General features: G+C 37.1%; 1 protein-coding gene across 2 annotated transcripts in view; it reads right to left on the bottom strand.

Annotated features, from left to right (window-relative positions):
• The window catches only part of ABCA8 (ATP binding cassette subfamily A member 8), an 87,882-nt gene extending 72,217 nt beyond the window's left edge, over positions 1-15,665 (bottom strand). The window contains exons 1-4 of one of the 2 annotated variants that reach the window (XM_055386982.2): positions 15,485-15,659; positions 9,459-9,619; positions 2,130-2,230; positions 953-1,157 (exon numbers count right to left, since the gene is read on the bottom strand). In XM_055386982.2, coding sequence (XP_055242957.2) covers positions 953-1,157; positions 2,130-2,225 — 301 coding nt within the window. In that variant the 5' untranslated portion in view covers positions 2,226-2,230; positions 9,459-9,619; positions 15,485-15,659. Of the gene's footprint in view, positions 1-952; positions 1,158-2,129; positions 2,231-9,458; positions 9,620-15,484 lie in introns of both variants that reach the window. The other variant, XM_019028250.4, reaches the window with a different exon arrangement.
• Between the last annotated feature and the right edge of the window lie 2,610 nt (positions 15,666-18,275).

Below are 18,275 nucleotides of genomic sequence, written 5' to 3'. Positions count from 1 at the left end.
TTTTATAGATTATTGTTAACTAGTCACCCTACTGATCTATCGAACACAAGGTCTTATTTCTTCAAACTCTAAGAGTTTATTGTTGCATAAATTGTTAATCTTATTTTGCGTTTGCTAATAATAAGGCTAAGAGAAGCTGATGGCTTTCAAAATGCACTCCAGACACATATGTATTACAGCAGTTCTGAGTGGACTCTTAGAACTACTTTTAATCAAATGTCCTCTGACTCTAAGTCTAGTTCTCTTGCCTTTGTACCAGGCTGCATCTCCTCTAATTTCAGAACATTGTTGTAAAAATGATTGTTACAAAAATGATTGTTACAAAAATCATCTTTACCCTTCAGCTTTAAGGTACTCGTTAAGTAACCTTAACCTTAACTCAACAACTACTTAACCTTAACTCGTTAAGTACCTTAATGCTGAAGGATGAAAATCTGAAATACAGAATACTCAAAGGAATATTCAAATAGAGCAAGGACATGTTTTTGGTGTTAAAAGGTAAGGTTAAAATTCCTATAATCAAATTTAGGAAAAGAAGAGACTGGTTGTTCTTTGTCTATAAGAACAAGAAAACACTACAGCAATGATTTCATTTTGGTGACAATGCTTTCAGAGTCACATGTCAACATATCCCTAAACACTACTGCTCTAAATGTGCACCAGTCTGTATAATTTCATGCTTCCTCAAATCCTATACCAGATCAACAAGTTTCTTTTTGAGAGACTGCGCACCCCAAATGGTAAACCCTTGTTTGGCAAGCAATACATGTAGTTTTAACTTAGATACTGAGTGGTGAGATGTTACTTCCAATAAAGGGAAGACACATTCCCAATTCATGTACTCCAGAAAGTTTAATTATCAAACTGAAATACAAATTAAATGTATAAATCTGCGGTCAAATAAACCAAATATTCACACCAGACATTCTTCTTAAGTAACTAGAAAACTTACCTGCCAGGAAGGGAGTAGAGGCTACTTTATTCATTATCTGTTGGGTTGTGTTGGTGACAGGTGTGTATACAACAGAAAATCTGGATTCATTAAATGTATCTACCCGTCCCAGGTCCATGGTAAGCAGTGAAGAAAAATCATTTACTTGATGACTATGAGGATATATATACAAACAAAGTAGTAGGAGCAATGAATTCAGCCATTCCTATATAATACAGGAAAAAGGATAAAGAAAAGTCTTATTTAAAATTAGTCATCCACAATCATTTTGTCATAAAGTTTGCCTCTTTTTTACTTTTCTAACTTCAATATATCCCATATTATAAACTGTTTAAAGTCTGCTGAAAGTCTATGTGTTTTAAGAGATAGTTCCAAGGCATTGCTAGCTTAGTAATGATATACTGGTTACATGCCAGGATTCTGGAATTTCAAACTCAACAGTATACCAGTTTGTAAGGGCATTCTGATAATTCTAATAATAAGATAGTATCGGAGGGATAGTATCTTAATTAGTTATAAATCCTGATCACATGCGAACTCTCAATAAGAAATCACTTTATTTCCAAAATGCATGATCTTAGGGGAAAAAACTTTACGACGTATGTATAGTGGAATTCCAATTTAGTTAAAAATGCTACCTAGCTATATCGATCTGATTTTTAAAATATACCAAAGTTTAATCAAGATTTTTTATATGGTAAGACTATAAGAGCTAATGCTAATTTTCTTCTTGGAATTTAATACAATTCCAACTTTTCTACTTTTTTGAAGAAAACTGTTTCAAGAAGAGAAAAAGATCTCAAAGAGAAAATGCCAGTTACCCATTGTGGTGGGTTGGTTTGTTTACCATATCTTTGGAATGTCAGTATCTTAACCCTAGTCTCCATGACTGGGGACACTAGTAACAAATGTGACCGTTGGCTTTTAAAACATGTATTGGTTTCTCAATTGCTACCAGATTCAGTGGTTTCAGACCACAATTTATGAGCCCATGTCAACTGAAATATCTTCAAACAGATTCACGGCCTGAAGAATAGCGTTTTCCGTTGTATAAACGTTGCTGTATTTTAGTGTTTTTGGTGTATGTGTCGGGGGAGATACACATGGCATAGATACCTCCCAGGCAACACGTATTTTCCCATCATAAATAGAGAATAACACGGATATTGAGTCATACCATTAAGGACTCTCTTTTCATTCTCCATTTTTTAAGAAAGTTCTTGCATAATAAGGCCCAAGTTTGTTGACACACACTGATCTTTCTCTTCCTCATCTTGTCTTGTTTAATGAAAAAGAAAGAAGATAAAATTAATATGAAGTTCTTAAGAAGAAGAAATATCCTGCAAACAACAAAAAAGCGTAGCCTAATACTCCAATGTTCCAAATGAGTGCAAAGAGTCTGAGTGTTCCCAAGTCAGCATTGTATTACTCCCATGCTCTCCTTCCGTCCCCACTTGCAGACTCTGTTCCATCATTTATTTGTGATGCCCTGTGCCTGTTATCAATTTACTGTCTCTCAGCCCTAAATTCACTCTGCATAGCCTGCTCTATAAAAATGGATCTGAATCCTTTAAGTACTTTCCTTTGCCAGCTGGCATGATGTTATGCTGTTTCAGCAGAGAGGATAGTAGAGACACTGCAGGCATCTGATGCCATCCAGGTATCAGAATAGTTCATTTGCTGAGTTGCTATAGAATGTATTTTTCCCCACTGAGTAAATTGTTTTCTCCAATGCAAAGTACCTAGAGTGTGCAGGATTCACTGTGTGTTTCCTCTAGCTCTTGACTTGGGTAGCAGTAGTACATCTGGGAGCCCCAGATAGCTACATCCCTTTCCTCAAAGCACTGTTTCCTTTGGCCGTCCTGTTGCAAAAGGAGTGCACTCCAGTACTGGTGTCCACAGCTTGCCATTCAGACTTCTCTGCCATTCAGTGGGTTTCAACCACTTCTTATCCAATTGTCAATACCTTATCTCCTCATGTTTATTCTTCTTTGGATATTCTCCCTCAGCCCTAGGAAGCCCTCTTGAGCTCTCAGTCCATCTTTATAGTTATTCTCCTGTCACCATTCAATAGTTCTGTATATTAAACTTACTTCATTTAATTACTATGTAGTTTCTGTCCCCAGATTGCACCCAGACCAACACCTACACATACACCACTCTTAATTTCAATAAATACATCGTTGAACACCCAATTTAATGACTCTATAATATTTAGCTTAAGAACCTGAATAAATAATCTGTTTTAGGAATTGATCTATCTAAGACAATTTAATGGGATCTTTGTTATTTCTGGCAGAAATAATCGCTCTCTTTACTTATTTGTTGTGGGATGAAAGAAAATTTTCTTTCCCTAGTGAAAGAAATTGAACTTTTTACTATCTTTCTTTGAAGAATTAAAATCTTAATATAGGATAATCACCATAGTTTGGCCTGGAAAAAGCTTTACATTGTCTTTTTAAAATGTCATTTTAATCAAATGTCATTTTAAAGTGACATTTATTTATTGTTTCCATCTTTAAGAATTTATTTATGTTTATTATGCAGAGTCATCAGGAAAAATACACACATGTATTTGCATATATATAATCTCCGTGTATGTGTATAGATATACTTTTTTCTAAAATCATTGTGGCAATTTGTACTATGATAGGAAGTATTTCAAAATTCATCTTTTCCACATTCTCATCTATAACCATATTGCCATTCTCTATAAGATTTCCTGGATTTTTCTTTCACTTACAATGCATAAATTCTCAAGAGAATGTTGCTACTTTCCTAATAATGAAACAAAGTCAGATAATCTATAAAATTATAACTTTTCTTGGGTCTATCAAAGAGCTGAGTTCACAGGTAACTAGGTAAACTAAAGTCCAAAGGGTAAAAGCCTTCTCCAGGGATAAAAGGGACCCATGAACAGTTTCAGAATTGGTAGAGTATTAGAGAAAGACATGGCTACTATAAAAGCAGGTAGGGAGAAAGCAGCTGAAATGTTAAATTTTTAATGGCTGAGTGTGGACCCACAGCTTGCATGTTTGTTTACAATTACTGGGACCCCAGCACTTATTTGTCAACTCTTTTTTTATAGGCTTCACCTAGTATTCATTTAAAAAATTACAATAGCAAAGAGTTGGAACCAACCCAAATCCCCATCAATGATAGACTGCAAAAAGAAAATGTGGCACATATACACCATGGAATACTATGCAGCCATAAAAAAGAATGAGATCATGTCCTTTGCAGGGACATGGATGAAGCTGGAAGCCATCATCCTCAGCAAAATAACACAGGAACAGAAAACCAAACACCTCATGTTCTCACTCATAAGTGGGAGTTGAACAAGGAGAACACATGGTCACAGGGAGGGGGAACATCACACACTGGGTCCTGTTGGGGGGTGAGAGGAAAGGGAAGGGAGAGCATTAGGACAAATACCTAATGCATATGGGGCTTAAAACCTAGATGGTGGGTTGATGGGTGCAGCAAACCACCATGACACATGTATATCTATGTAACAAACCTGCATGTTCAGCACCTGTAGCCCAGAACTTAAAGTAATATATATATATATATATGCAAACAAGAGACCTGAAAGACCCCCAGTAGCTCACAGGCCACAAAATCTACCCATGTCTCAGAACATTTTTTCCAAAGGGCAAATCTAGAAGCCTTGGTAGAAGGACAGGAATCCCTGTCAGCCCCACAAAACAAGCTGTTATTTCATCTTGGGGAGGAGTTAAAGCAAAAATCAGCAGCTAATGAGGGGCAATCTGTAAACCACCAACCACCCCTTCCCCCAACCTTTACTCCCGTTCCAAGTGAATTTCTGCTGCTAAGTTATGGGTAGAAGCAAAAAACCACTTTGTGGAGGGAGAGAAAGGAAACCACGTCGCTTTATGATAAAAGCCTTGCACCTGGTAAAAAGCAACAGCCTGCTACCACTGCAGGTGGGGCAGGAAGCTTCCAGTTCCCATTCCCAAGCAAAGATAAGTTGCAGCTGAGATTTGCAACAAGGACCCAGCACGGATACAAAGCAGAGACAGGCTCTCACCACAGCGGGGGAGAGGACGCTCTCACAGGTCCAGAACCTCTCAGCAGATACAAGGTAGGAATTGGCTGGTATGTAGGGAGAAAAACATGTTGAGGAAGCCCCATCTCAAGGGCCAGATCTATAGTACCTAATACTGAGGCTGGAGCAGGAAATCTAGAGTTCCTCCTGCCCATATCTCAAGCACTGCACTGAGCAAAAAGCTATGGCAGTCTATGGATGGGGGAAGGGTAAGATAATGGAGGGGGTCTCCTTTACGGCTTGGGTGCACAAGGCCTTTGAAAGTTGAGGGTGGAACAGGAACACAGAGAAAACAATTTGCAGCTTCTCAGAGCCAAATTATTTACAAACATGGAGTGTGTAGGGTATCTCATTATTAGAATTTGTGTTGTCTGTTGTCTTGTTTTTCATAGAATTTGAGCGTCTTCTTATATGTCGAATGGCCACTTAGACTTCTGGAAATAGCTTTTTGTACTCAGTTGATTTTTTTTTTTTTTTGGTCGTACCTATTTGCAGGAGTTCATTATGTATTTTAGATATTTGTTTGCTGCTAGTTATTAATTTTGTCAATCTCTAATTTTCTTTTATTGTATTCAAGTTTAAGTTTTGTTGTAGTCAAATTAAACAACCTTTTCCTTTGTGATTGTGTATTTGGTGTGTGTGTCCTGCTTAGAAAGCACTTTCCTTTTCAGAAGTCATAAATGCACATTCCTTCATATTCTTCTAATAATCTCAAGTATTTGTCAAGAGTACATGAAAGATGTACTCTTTCATACATCTGAGTTTATTTTTGTGTAAGACCTAAGAGAGTGACCTAAGTCGTTGGTGATGAGTTTTTTTCTTTCTGCATTTCTCAAGCATATTGTTCCGACATGAACTACTTTCTGGTTCCTTCTTTCTGTATTCATTTGTTATTCCTTCTCTCTCGAATAGCAGATATGTGTGTGCTTGTGTTTATGTTTGTGTGTATGTGTGTGTGTGTGCATATGTATATATATTATGCGTGTGTGCACTGTGAAGTATTCTAGTTTTCAGTTAATCTCTTTGTATACTTCTCACACATAGTCTAGTTACTAGCAGTTACTAGAACTTCATAATAAGCCTTCATAAATGCTAGAACAGGTTCTTCATCTTATTTATTTTTTTCAAAATTGTCTTGGCTCTTCTGGGAGCTTACTATTTGTGACAGAAACTGCTAGCTTTTTACCAAAATTAATTAATTAATTAATTAATTAATTTTTGAGCTGGAGTCTCACTGTGTGGCCCAGGCTAGAGTGCGGTGGCACCGTCTTGGCTCACTGCAACCTCCGTCTCCCAGGTTCAAGCGATTCTCCTGCCTCAGCCTCCCGAGTAGCAGGGAATACAGGCGCCCACCACCATGCCCAGCTAATTTTTGTATTTTTAGTAGAGATGGGGGTCTCACCATATTGGCCAGGCTGGTCTCGAACTCCTGACCTCATGATCTGCCCACGTTGGCCTCCCAAAGTGCTGGGATTACAGGCGTGAGCCCCCGCACCTGGCCGCTTTTTACCAAAATTTATTACTTTTTCTTTCTGAGCACAGAGCTATACTCCATTCACAATGACATAAGATTGCTTCCTAGTCAATGGAATATAAGCAGAAGAAATAATGTGCCATTTCTAAGTCAAAATATTAGGAAGTAGGTGAGTCTCTCTATATCCTCTTTTCCCTTCTGATAGGTAGATGCCTTAGAAGACAGCCGGCCAAAAGACGGATGGAATTCAGTTTCCTAGATTATCATGGGAAGATAAACTGATATATTAGTTTAATGAGCAAGAAGTTATATTGTATTGGCCGGGCATGGTGGCTCATGCCTGTAGTCCCAGCAGTTTGGGAGGCTGAGGCAGGCAGATAACCTGAGCTCAGGAGTTTGATACCAGCCTGCGCAACGTGGTGAAACCCTGTCCCTACTAAAAATACAAAAAAAATTAGCTGAGCATGGTGGCATGCACCTTCAATCCCCGCCACTCACGAGGCTGAGGCAGGGGAATCGCTTGAACCCAGGAGGCAGAGGTTGCAGTGAGCCAAGATGGCTCCACTGCACTCCAGCCTGAGCGACAGAGTGAGACACCATCAAAAGAAAGAGAGAGAGAGACAGAGAGAGAGAAAGAAAGAAAATAAATTGTATTGTATTGTAGTTGAGCCATTAAATAATTTTTGTTAGATTTATTCTACAGTTCAATTTATATTAGCTACTTATACTCTTCTAAATGCATATTGGAAACATTTTGACAAGTTTCATGATAAATAAAGGTCTGATTACTATTGCATTAAATTTATTGATTCATTCAGATATAATTAAAATGTTTATGGTATTGAGTTTTCTTCTACATGGACATTAGATATTTTCTTATGTTCTTTTGTGATTATGATTATATCTAATATAATCTACTAACACGTAAATTAGATTGATGTTTTCTCTCACGTTTTCCAGCAAATACTATAATTTGTCATAAGGTATTTTTTAATACTACTTAATTGAATTTGCCAATATTTTACTTGGGATTGTGTATAATCATAAGTTACAGTGTACTATAATTTAATTGTTTATACAGTGTGCTTGTCTGCTTTTAGCTTCAGTGTTATGTTAGCTTTATTATGGCTAGCATTTTCTCTTTTTCTGTTCTCCAAGGCAGTTTGTAACACATGGAAGATCTGATCTTAGAAGGCTAGTAAACTTGCTGATAAAACCTTATGAGCCTGTTGTTTCTGGGATAAGGATGGGCTAGATTATCATTGCTGTTAATGAAGGTTCAATTAATTAAATATGACTGGTCTATTCAAGTTGTCTGTTTCAACGTGATCCAATTTTGATAATTTTCACTGAAAAGTATTCATTATATTTAGATTATTTATTTATTTATTTTTATTTTACTTTATGTTCTGGGATCATGTGCAGAATGTGCAGTTTTGTTACATAGGTATACATGTAACCATGGCGGTTTGCTGCACCCATCAACCCGTCATCTAGGTTTTAAGCCCTGCACGCATTAGGTATTTGTTCTAATGCCCTTTATCCCCTTGCCCTCTACCCCTCAACAGGCCCTGGTGTGCATTGTTCCCCTTGATGTGTCCATGTGTTCTCATTGTTCAACTCCCACTTACGAGTAAGAACATGTGGTGTTTGGTTTTCTTTTCCTGTGTTGGTTTGCTGAGAATGATGGCTTCCAGCTTCATCCATGTCCCTGCAAAGGACATGATCTCATTCTTTTTTATGGCTGCATAGTATTCCATGGTGTATATGTGCCACATTTTCTTTAGCCAGTCTAACATTGTTGGGCATTTGGGTTGGTTCCAAGTCTTTGCTATTGTAAATAGTGCTGCAATAAACATTATGTGTGCATGTGTCTTTATAGTAGAATGATTTATATTCCTTTGGGTATATATCCAGTAATGGGATTGCTGGGTCAAATTGTATTTCTGATCCTGGATCCTGAGGAATCGCCACACTGTCTTCCACAATGGTTGAACTAATTTACACTCCCACTAACAGTGTAAAAGTGTTCCTATTTCTTTACAGCCTTGTCAGCATCTATTGTTTCCTGACTTTTTAATAATCGCCATTCTGACTGGCATGAAATGATATCTCATTGTGGTTTTGATTTGCATTTCTCTAGTGATCAGTGGTGATGAGTTTTTTTTATTTGCTTGTTGGCCACATAAATGTCTTCTTTTGAGAAGTGTCTGTTCATATTTCGTGTCCACTTTTTGATGGGATTTTTTTTTCTTATAAATTTGTTTAATTTCCTTGTAGATTCTAGACATTAGCCCTTTGTCAGATGGGCAGATTGCAAAATTTTCTCCCATTCTGTAGGTTGCCTGTTCACACTGATGATAGTTTATTTTGCTGTGCAGACGCTCTTTAGTTTAATGAGATCCCATTTGTCAATTTTGGCTTTTGTTGCAATTGCTTTTGGTATTTTAGTCATGAAGTCTTTGCCCATGCCTATGTCCTGAATGGTACTGCCTAGGTTTTTTTCTAGGGTTTTTATGGTTTTGGGTTTTACATTTAAGTCTTTAAAACATTTTGAGTTAATTTTTGTATAAAGTGTAAGGAAGGGGTCCTGTTTCAGTTTTCTGCATATGACTAACCAGCTTTCCCAGCACCATTTATTTAACAGGGAATCCTTTCCACATTGTTTGTTTTTGTCAGGTTTGTCAAAGATCAGATGGTTGTAGATGCGTGGTGTAATTTCTGAGGTCTCTGTCCTGTTTCATTGGTCTATATATCTGTTTTGGCACCAGTATCATGGTGTTTTGGTTACTGTAGCCTTGTAGTATTGTTTAAAGTCAGATAGCATGGTAAACTAGAAAATCCAGAAGAAATGGATAAATTCCATGACACATACACCCTCCTAAGACTAAACCAGGAAAAAGTCAAATCCCTGAATAGGCTGATAACAAGTTCTGAGATTGAAGGAGTAATTAATAGCTTACCAGTCAAAAAAAGCCCAGGACCAGACAGATTCACAGTTGAATTCTACCAGTGGTACAAGAGGAGCTGGTAGCATTCCTTCTGAAACAATTCCAAACAGTCGAAAAAGAAGGACTCCTCTCTAACTCACATTATGAGGCCAACATCATCCTGCTACCAAAACCTGGCAGAGACACAACAAAAAAGGAAAATTTCAGGCCAATATCCCTGATTAATATCGATGTGAAAATCCTCAATAAAATACTGGCAAACCGAATCCAGCAGCACATCAAAAAGCTTATCCACCATGATCAAGTCACTTCATCCCTGGGATGAAAGGCTATTTCAATATACGCAAATCAATAAACGTAATCCATCACATAAACAGAACCAATGACAAAAACCACATGATTATCTCAATAGATGCAGAAATGGCCTTTCATAAAATTCAATATCCCTTCATGTTAAAACCTCTCAATAAACTAGGCATTGATGGAACATATCTCAAAATAACAAGAGCTCTTTACTGCAGAGCCATAGCCAATATCATATTGAATGGGTAAAAGCTGGAAGCATTGCCTTTGAAAACTGGCACAAGACAAGGATGCCCTCTCTCACCACTCCTATTCAACATAGTATTGGAAGTTCTAGCCAGTGCAATCAGGCAAGAGAAAGAAATAAAGGTATTCAAATAGGAAGAGAGGAAGTCAAATTGTCACTGTTTGCTGATGACATGATTCTATATCTAGAAAACCCCATTGTCTCAGCCCCAAAACTCCTTAAGCTGGTAAGCAACTTCAGCAAAGTCTCAGGATACAAAATCAATGTGCAAAAATCACAAGCATTCCTATACACCAACAGTAGACAAGCAAAAAGCCAAATCATGAGTGAACTCCCATTCAAAATTGCTACAAAGAGAATAAAATATCTAGGAATACAATTTACAAGGGATGTGAAGGACCTCTTCAAGGAGAACTACAAACCACTGCTCAAGGAAATAAGAAAGGACACAAACAAATGGAAAAACATTTCGTGCTCATAGATAGGAAGAATCAATATCATGAAAATGGCCATACTGCCCGAAGTAATTTATAAATTCAATGCTATTCCCATCAAGCTACCATTGACTTTCTTTGCAGAATAGAAAAAAACTACTTTAAATTTTACGTGGAACCAAAAAAGAGCCCGCGTAGACAAAACAATCCTAAGCAAAAAGAACAAAGCTGGAGGCATCATGCTACCTGGCTTCAAACTATATTTAGATTTATTAGCATGAATTTAAAATATCTATAACTAAAAATACTTTTGAAAACCTATTATAAATGGATGTATTTTTTCTTCTATTTTTAAGCTTCTTTTTATTTTTATTCATTAGTCTTGCTAGAATTTTGAATGTGTTAATGGCCTTATAAACAAAACAGCAGTTTACTGTTTCATCATTTTCATTGCTTACTATGTTTTCTAATTTATTAATTTATCTTCTTACTTTTCACGGTTTTATTTCTACTCTTTTGGGGGTTGGTTTTGCTGCTTTTTCCTTTGGCTTCTTGGCTGAAATAATGAACTAATGTTGGCAGAGTGGCTGAGAAAATGGATTCTGGAGTTGGGTGATTGATTGCATCAGTGACCCAATTATCCATCTGTCTGTGTCCACCCTTTGTCTGGTAATTTTGGAGTTTTTGTCATCAAGGCAGGCTAGTACTTGGGCCAAGAGAAGAAGGGAGGTGTGATGACGCACCAGTTCTGAACCTCAGCCTCCCGAGACCTTGAGTGTATCTGCTTGCTTTTTTGTTTCTTCCATTGCTGTGAGAGCAGACCTGGCCTAGCCTACTGCGGAATGAAACCAAGCTGAGTCCTCTCAGTCATCCAGTTGAGAGTGCTAGCCAGTCCCCTCCCAGAGATACCATCAAGCCTATCCAAGATCAGCAGTTTCTTAGGAACCACTGCAGACACCGCAACTACAAATGCTTATTGCTGTGTGTTATTATTTGGGTTTATTTCCTTTTTGCTATATAACATAAATGTGACAATAGACCATACATATGTTACTTAGGATTACCTCTTTAGCATTCACTATATTGAAGTTTCTTTGTTTTTAGTGACTTTTTATTTTTGATTTCTAACAATTATATTGTGACCAAAGAAAAGACTTCTCAGTAAGATACTGCTTCTTTAAAATTCCTTAAGACTTCCTCGCTGGTGCAGCATATTTTAATATTTGAAAGTGTTCCACGTGCACCTAACATACCTGTAACTCACCATTTAGGTGAAGTGTTTTGTACCTATCTATTCAATCTTTTTCATTGTGTTCTTCAAATCTTCAGCATCCTTTCTAATGTTATATTTCCTAGATCAATCATTTCATAATAGAGTTCAATTAAAATTTTCCACTCTAATAATAGGTTTGGCAATTTCTTATTATATCTCTGTTAGTTTTCAGCAAGTGCATTTAAAGCCTAGGTAGCTAGGTGCATAAAACATTGCTTTTTTATGTTTCAGTAATAGGTTGCTTCTATTTCTGATAATAACATGGAGACACTAGGTTTCTGTAGGTTAATATTTGCCTAATGTATCTGTTTCTATATCTTTGTTGTTAACCTTTTGCTGCATTTTTAAATATTTGGTTAATGTATAAAAAAGTATCAATGCATTATGTTTAGAAATCTAAACTGATAGATAACTATATTTTAAGAGATGCATTAAACCATGTATGAATTTTTGTTTTGTTTTGTTTTGGATGATATCTCATTCTATCTTATTCTCACGTTAAACCTACTTTTCCTTTGCTTCTAGTTTTGTCTACATCTTTACCTTCTATTGAATTGAAAATGTTTTCCTCCCCTTCTTCATTTCTTCTCCTGTCCCAAAGATGTAAAAGGTGGTTATATGTCTTTTATGGTTACTCTTAAATACTTTTCTAAGGAACTATAACTTATTTTATGAAAACTCAAAAGTATTTATTATCTCTGTTCTCTTTTTACAAACAAATGCCTTCTAGTTATTTTAACACTCTGCTGAATTCCAATCTAATTATCCTGGTTATTTATTTATTTATTTATTTATTTTTGAGATGGAGTTTCGCTCTGTTGCCCAGGCTGGAGTGCAGTGGCGCGATCTCGGCTCACTGCAAGCTCCGCCTCCTGGGTTCATGCCATTCTCCTGCCTCTGCCTCCCGAGTAGCTGGGATTACAAGCGCCCGCCACCACGCCTGGCTAATTTTTTGTGTTTTTAGTAGAGATGGGGTTTCACCGTGTTAGCTAGGATGGTCTCGATCTCCTGACCTTGTGATCTGCCTGTTGTTGTGTAGAAATGTGATTCAATTTTCAATTTAAAGAACATACAAAGTAGATTCATTTTTTACCATCAAATGTCTATTAACTTTGCCAATGAATTATGCATTTCTCTAGAGAGGCTGTGATATACTCGGGCTTGTGCAGGAGGTGGAGTGTAGAAATTCCTCCTGTACAGGGCTTGCATTGGCTGCAGCTGCTTTAAGAACCCAGAAACTTTTGCCCTCTCTCTAGGCTAGCTCACTGTGAAAATATCCCATGGATTTTACCTAAAATTGCTTATAGAGAGCGGCATTATACTTCTATAGATAACTGCATCAGTAACCAGAGAGGAGAAGTACAGCAGTAGACTACCCTCTCCCCCCTGGTAGGAGTAGTAGCACATCACAGTTTCAGCATGTTCAATCTTAAGCAAAGAACATGATGTGATTGTTTGTGGGTATGTCTGTATATGGGGGGTGATTTTGCAGGGGAATTTATACATACAGTTTATTGCAGCAGGCACATAAAATACTTCCCAGAAGAAGATAATTCAGTGCATAATAAGAGCACCACATCTTTCCATAACTTCAATCAACCACTGCTACACAAATAGGATTTGCTAAGCCACTCCTGAAAACTGTAGGACTAGAGTGCTTTCAAATGGTCTTTGCCGTGGGAGAAAACAGGCTACCTAAGCTGAATTATAGAAAGTAAAGAGATTCTGGAAGGTACCATCATCAGTTTTCTGGGAAGCATGTAAAGGACATGACTTGGAAGAATGGGTCCAGACTTTTGAGCACAAAGCCAGCAGCTCCACCCTGAAGACCATCATTTGGCTCATAAGTCCTGACTTCTGAAGCAAGTGATCTCCCTCCGTATGCATGCCATGTTGGCCATGCAGTTTCTATGAACTCCTCCATAGTGATGAGAAGTGAATGAGCCCCAACTGAAGCCATCATCTCATTTATGGGACAGGATCACACACAGGGTGGTGCTACTTTCTAGAGCCAAATCTCAAGTAAGGTGTCCAGGGGTCAGTTGCAACAGAAGGCACATTAGCCACAGCAGTCTCAGAGAACACTGCTAGAAGAAGAACCTACACATGGCCATGCAATGAGGCTGAGGGGCAGGCCTAAGTGGAAGCAGACCAAGTAAAGAGGTCAGAGAGCCCATGGAAGGAGAAAAGGGAAAGACAGTTCCAAGAGTAAAGCAGCCTAGGTTCAGGTGCAGAAAATTCAGCATGGATACTTTTAAGAGAGCTGTGCAAGGCTCTCCTTACCGAAAATCACCCTCCGTATACAGACATACCCACAAACAATCACATCATGTTCTTCGCTCAAGATTGAACTTGCTGAAACTGTGATGTGCCTACTACTCCTACCGGGGGTAGAGGGTAGTCTACTGCTGTACTTCTCCTCTCCGGTTACTGATGCAATTATCTATAGAAGTATAATGCCACTCTCTGTAAGCAATTTTAGGTAAAATCCATGGGATATTTTCACAGTGAGCTAGCCTACAGAGAGGGCAAAAGTTTCTGGGTTCTTAAAGCAGCTGCCGCCAATGCAAGCTCTGTACAGGAGAAATTTCTTTTTTTTTTTCCTTTTATTATTATACTTTAAGTTTTAGGGTACATGTGCACATTGTGCAGGTTAGTTACGTATGTATACATGTGCCACGCTGGTGCGCTGCACCCACTAACTCGTCATCTAGCATTAGGTATATCTCCCAATGCTATCCCTCCCCCCTCCCCCCACCCCACAACAGTCCCCAGAGTGTGATGTTTCCCTACACTCCACCTTGTGCACAAGCCCAAATATATCACAGCTTCTCTACAGAAATGCATAATTCACTGGCGAAGTTAATAGACATTGGCCAAGAGGATGATCTCCTCACTATGGAATCGGCTACAGTCTTAGGTAGCATGCAAACTCCATTCTGACTCCAATCCCTTATATCTTCCATCGTAAAGTATTATTGCCAACCTTGTTTCTTTCCAATTTTTGTATGTTCTGCAGTTTATGTAAAGGCTAGCAAAAACATGAATTCTTTATTATACATATGGCAAATAGTCTCAAATTGTAATGACTCATTTTTATCCTCTTATACTGTTGTAAAATTCAGAACAACATGTATTCACTATAGGGGTATGAAAATTCTTTTTACCAATGTACATTTTAAATAACATTGTGATAAAGAGAAGCTACATATTTCACATTCTGATTCAACTCACTGTATCCAACGAGTAAAAGATCCTAGAAAGAATCTTACATTTCTAAAATTCTTATAGCCTAAGAGTGAGCGATAGGAACAATAAAAATATTTCTGTAAGTGCTCTTGGTAAACAGTCTTAAAGTCAGAAGAACACTTATCCAAAACGCCCTACATTATTGTGCAATCAAAGTAGATAACTTTAACTTCAAAAACAACTCAGTCTTCCAACCCAATTCTTAAAACTCTAAGCTCTTCACAAAAAATTTTTAGCCAATTTAAACTTATTTCTACACTCAGTTATGTTTAAAACAACATAATGGTTGCATAATTTTTTAAAAAACATTCTAACTCAATATTTTTATCTATCTAATATTAATTACCAGATATAAAATCTTTAAAATAGCCCAATATTTTTCAAAATAATTTCTGCATAGATGATTGTCATTCAGTTTATAAAGGTTTATTTATAATTTTGTGATAGGAATAAGAAAAGACAAAACCTCTGAAACAAACTCACACACAAAAGCAAAATACAAAACAAAACAGAAAAAATACAGTGAACTTACTTCTGGGAAAATGGAAGCAAGGAATCTAGAGGTATGGTTTATCCACTGAGCTCCTTGTTTAGAAGAAAATTATTCATATTTTCTCCTAGTCTCTACCATGTATCTAGAATTTGCTTTAACTGTTTGACTTCTGTGAAAAGTTTCTGTGAAGACTGCTTTCAGAGTGGAGCTTATGATCTCAATTCTGTTGGCCCTGCCAAACATCACATTCACGTCATCATGCTTGGACTGTTTGTCTTCTCATTGATATTCGGCCAGTTCCTGCAGAGCAGTGGCATTTATACTGGGTTGCCTGGCTATATCATATTATAGGGAGCAATTTCTCTTTTACATCCAAGATTATTGTGGCTAATAGCAAAATTTAAAGTGCTATCTTTAAGCCATGAGAAAGTAAACAGCTTAATCAGAGAAAAGCTCTTCTCTCTACCCAGAGCTCTAGTCTGCTTAATTGACAGCTTTACCTAGATAATCAAAATTTTCATTCCTCTGCTTCCCAGCTTCATTTTCACTCAGTTCAGACTATTTTCCAATTTATTTGACCCACGGATTAATCAGAAATGTGCTTAATTTCCAAGTGTCTGAAGATTTTCTTATCTTTTGGTTATTGATTTAATTTTAAATCAGGAGTTTAATTCAATTATACTCAGAAAAAATATTTTGCGTGTCAAATTTGTTAAGGCTTATTTGATGACCCAGGATATGATCTATCTTGGCAGATATTCCATAGGCACTTGAAAAGTTGTGTAGTTTTTTGGTGTTGAGTGGAATATTATATAATATCTATTACATTTAGTTGGTTGATGATATTGTTCAGTTTTTTCTATATTTTTCCTAATTTTCTGTCTCTTAGTTCTGTTGATTACTAAGAGAGGAATGTTGAAGATTTTAACAAAACTTAGGGACTTTTAAATTTCTCCCTTTAAAACTATCATGTTTTGCCTGATGTATTTTGCAACATTGGAATTGTTATGTCTTCTTGGTGAATTGACCCTTTTATCATTATGTAATGTTAATCTTTATCTCTAGTAACTTTTGTGTTCTAAAGTCTACTTTGTTTCATATTAATAATATAGCCATTCTTACTTTCCTGTGATTATTGTTTTCATGTTATTTTGTTTTCATCCATTTATTTTTATCTATACACACATACACACACACACACACACACACACACACACACACACACACACTATATGCTTTCAGAGTGGCAGTTATGATCTCAATTCTGTTGGCCCTGCCAAACATCACATTCATATTATATGTGTATGTGTGTGTGTGTGTGTCTGTGTTTGTTATTATTATTATTTTTTTTTAAGATGATGGTCTTGCTATGTTGCCAAGGCTGGACTTGAACTCCTGGGTTCAAGTGATCTTCCCATCTCAGACTCCTGAGTAGCTGAAACTACAGATACATGCCACTATACCCAGCTCTAAATTGTATTTCAAGTGAGTTTCTTGTAGATGGCATATAATAGAGTCATGTGTTTGGTTTTTAAAATCCAATTTGACAATGCATATCTTTTAATGGGTGTGTTTAAATTATTTTCATTTTATGTAGCTATTGATTTTTAAAATCAGATCTGCCATTTTGTTATTTGCTTCTTTTCTCTCTGGTTTTAATTCTCCTATTTCCCATTTTCTGCTTTCTTGTTGGTTATTTGAAATTATTTTTTAGTATTGCATTTCAACATATCTATTATGTTTCTTAACTATATCTATTTGTATAGTTATCTTAGTGGTCACTCTCAGGATTACAAAAGACATACTTAACTTGACATGCTTTACCCAGAATTAATATTTCTTCATTTTAAGTGAAATGTATAAACCTTACTATGATATACAGACAAAATAGGAAGGAGGTCAACAAGGGTGCTGCTCAGTAACTATAACCAGAAGGGGAAGAAACAGAGGAGTAAGAGGCTCAACATGGTCTCCATCACCCCAATAAAAAGTCATGATCTCTTGCTCAGCTCCTAGTCCTAAGCTACTTTTCAGATACAGAACATATTGATGAAAAAACTAGTCAGACCCCTAGAAGAAAAGATCTTGCAACATCTTGACAAGTATATACTGTGGTGATTATACTTCCTAGTCCTCCCTCAAAGGGACCTAAAACCATTATTTGGGTGATTATACACTGAAGAAAGAAAAATCCCCAGACATGTCAAGGGTTGTTGGGCATAAAGTCAGAGTGGACATTGATAACCGCAAACCCAAAATATCACTAAGGCCCTACAGCTAGATTGAGAATATAGAGCTAAGGTCGTAAATGGAGTTCTGGTTAACAAGCAGCTCTGCCTGGTCTCACTGGACTTATGGACATACCCAGTGGTGATCTGTCTGTCACCAAATGTACTGTTAGAATTGACATATCTGGTAGTTAGAATAACTTCCATGCTGAGTCCTTGGGCTGTAGGGTAAAAACTATCATAATGCAGAAGGGAACAGTATTCCACATGGGGAGAAGAAACGCAGAGACCAATGCCACAAACAATGACATAAGGATGAAAGGTAGTGGTGCCTAGCACACCTTAATTTAATTTGCCAGCCTGATCCTTGCAGAAGCCAGAAAGATTCCAGAGAATGCTTAGACTATCTCAAGCTCAAACAACTAGTGGTCCTAATTAGAGTTGCTTTGTCAGACATGGTATCTATTCCTAGAGCAGATACATGATTTTTAGCCAGCGATTAGTCAGATGCATTCTTCTCTATTCTGATTAGAAAAGAGCATCAAAAACAGTGCACAATCAGATAGATTAGGTAATATTATTTCTTTACAGTTTTCCCTCAG

The sequence above is a fragment of the Gorilla gorilla genome, chromosome 4, assembly GCF_029281585.2.
Source record: "Gorilla gorilla gorilla isolate KB3781 chromosome 4, NHGRI_mGorGor1-v2.1_pri, whole genome shotgun sequence".
NCBI classification, from domain to species: Eukaryota; Metazoa; Chordata; class Mammalia; order Primates; family Hominidae; genus Gorilla; species Gorilla gorilla.
Note: the sequence above shows the minus strand (reverse complement) of the source record. Positions and strands in the feature narration are given on the sequence as shown.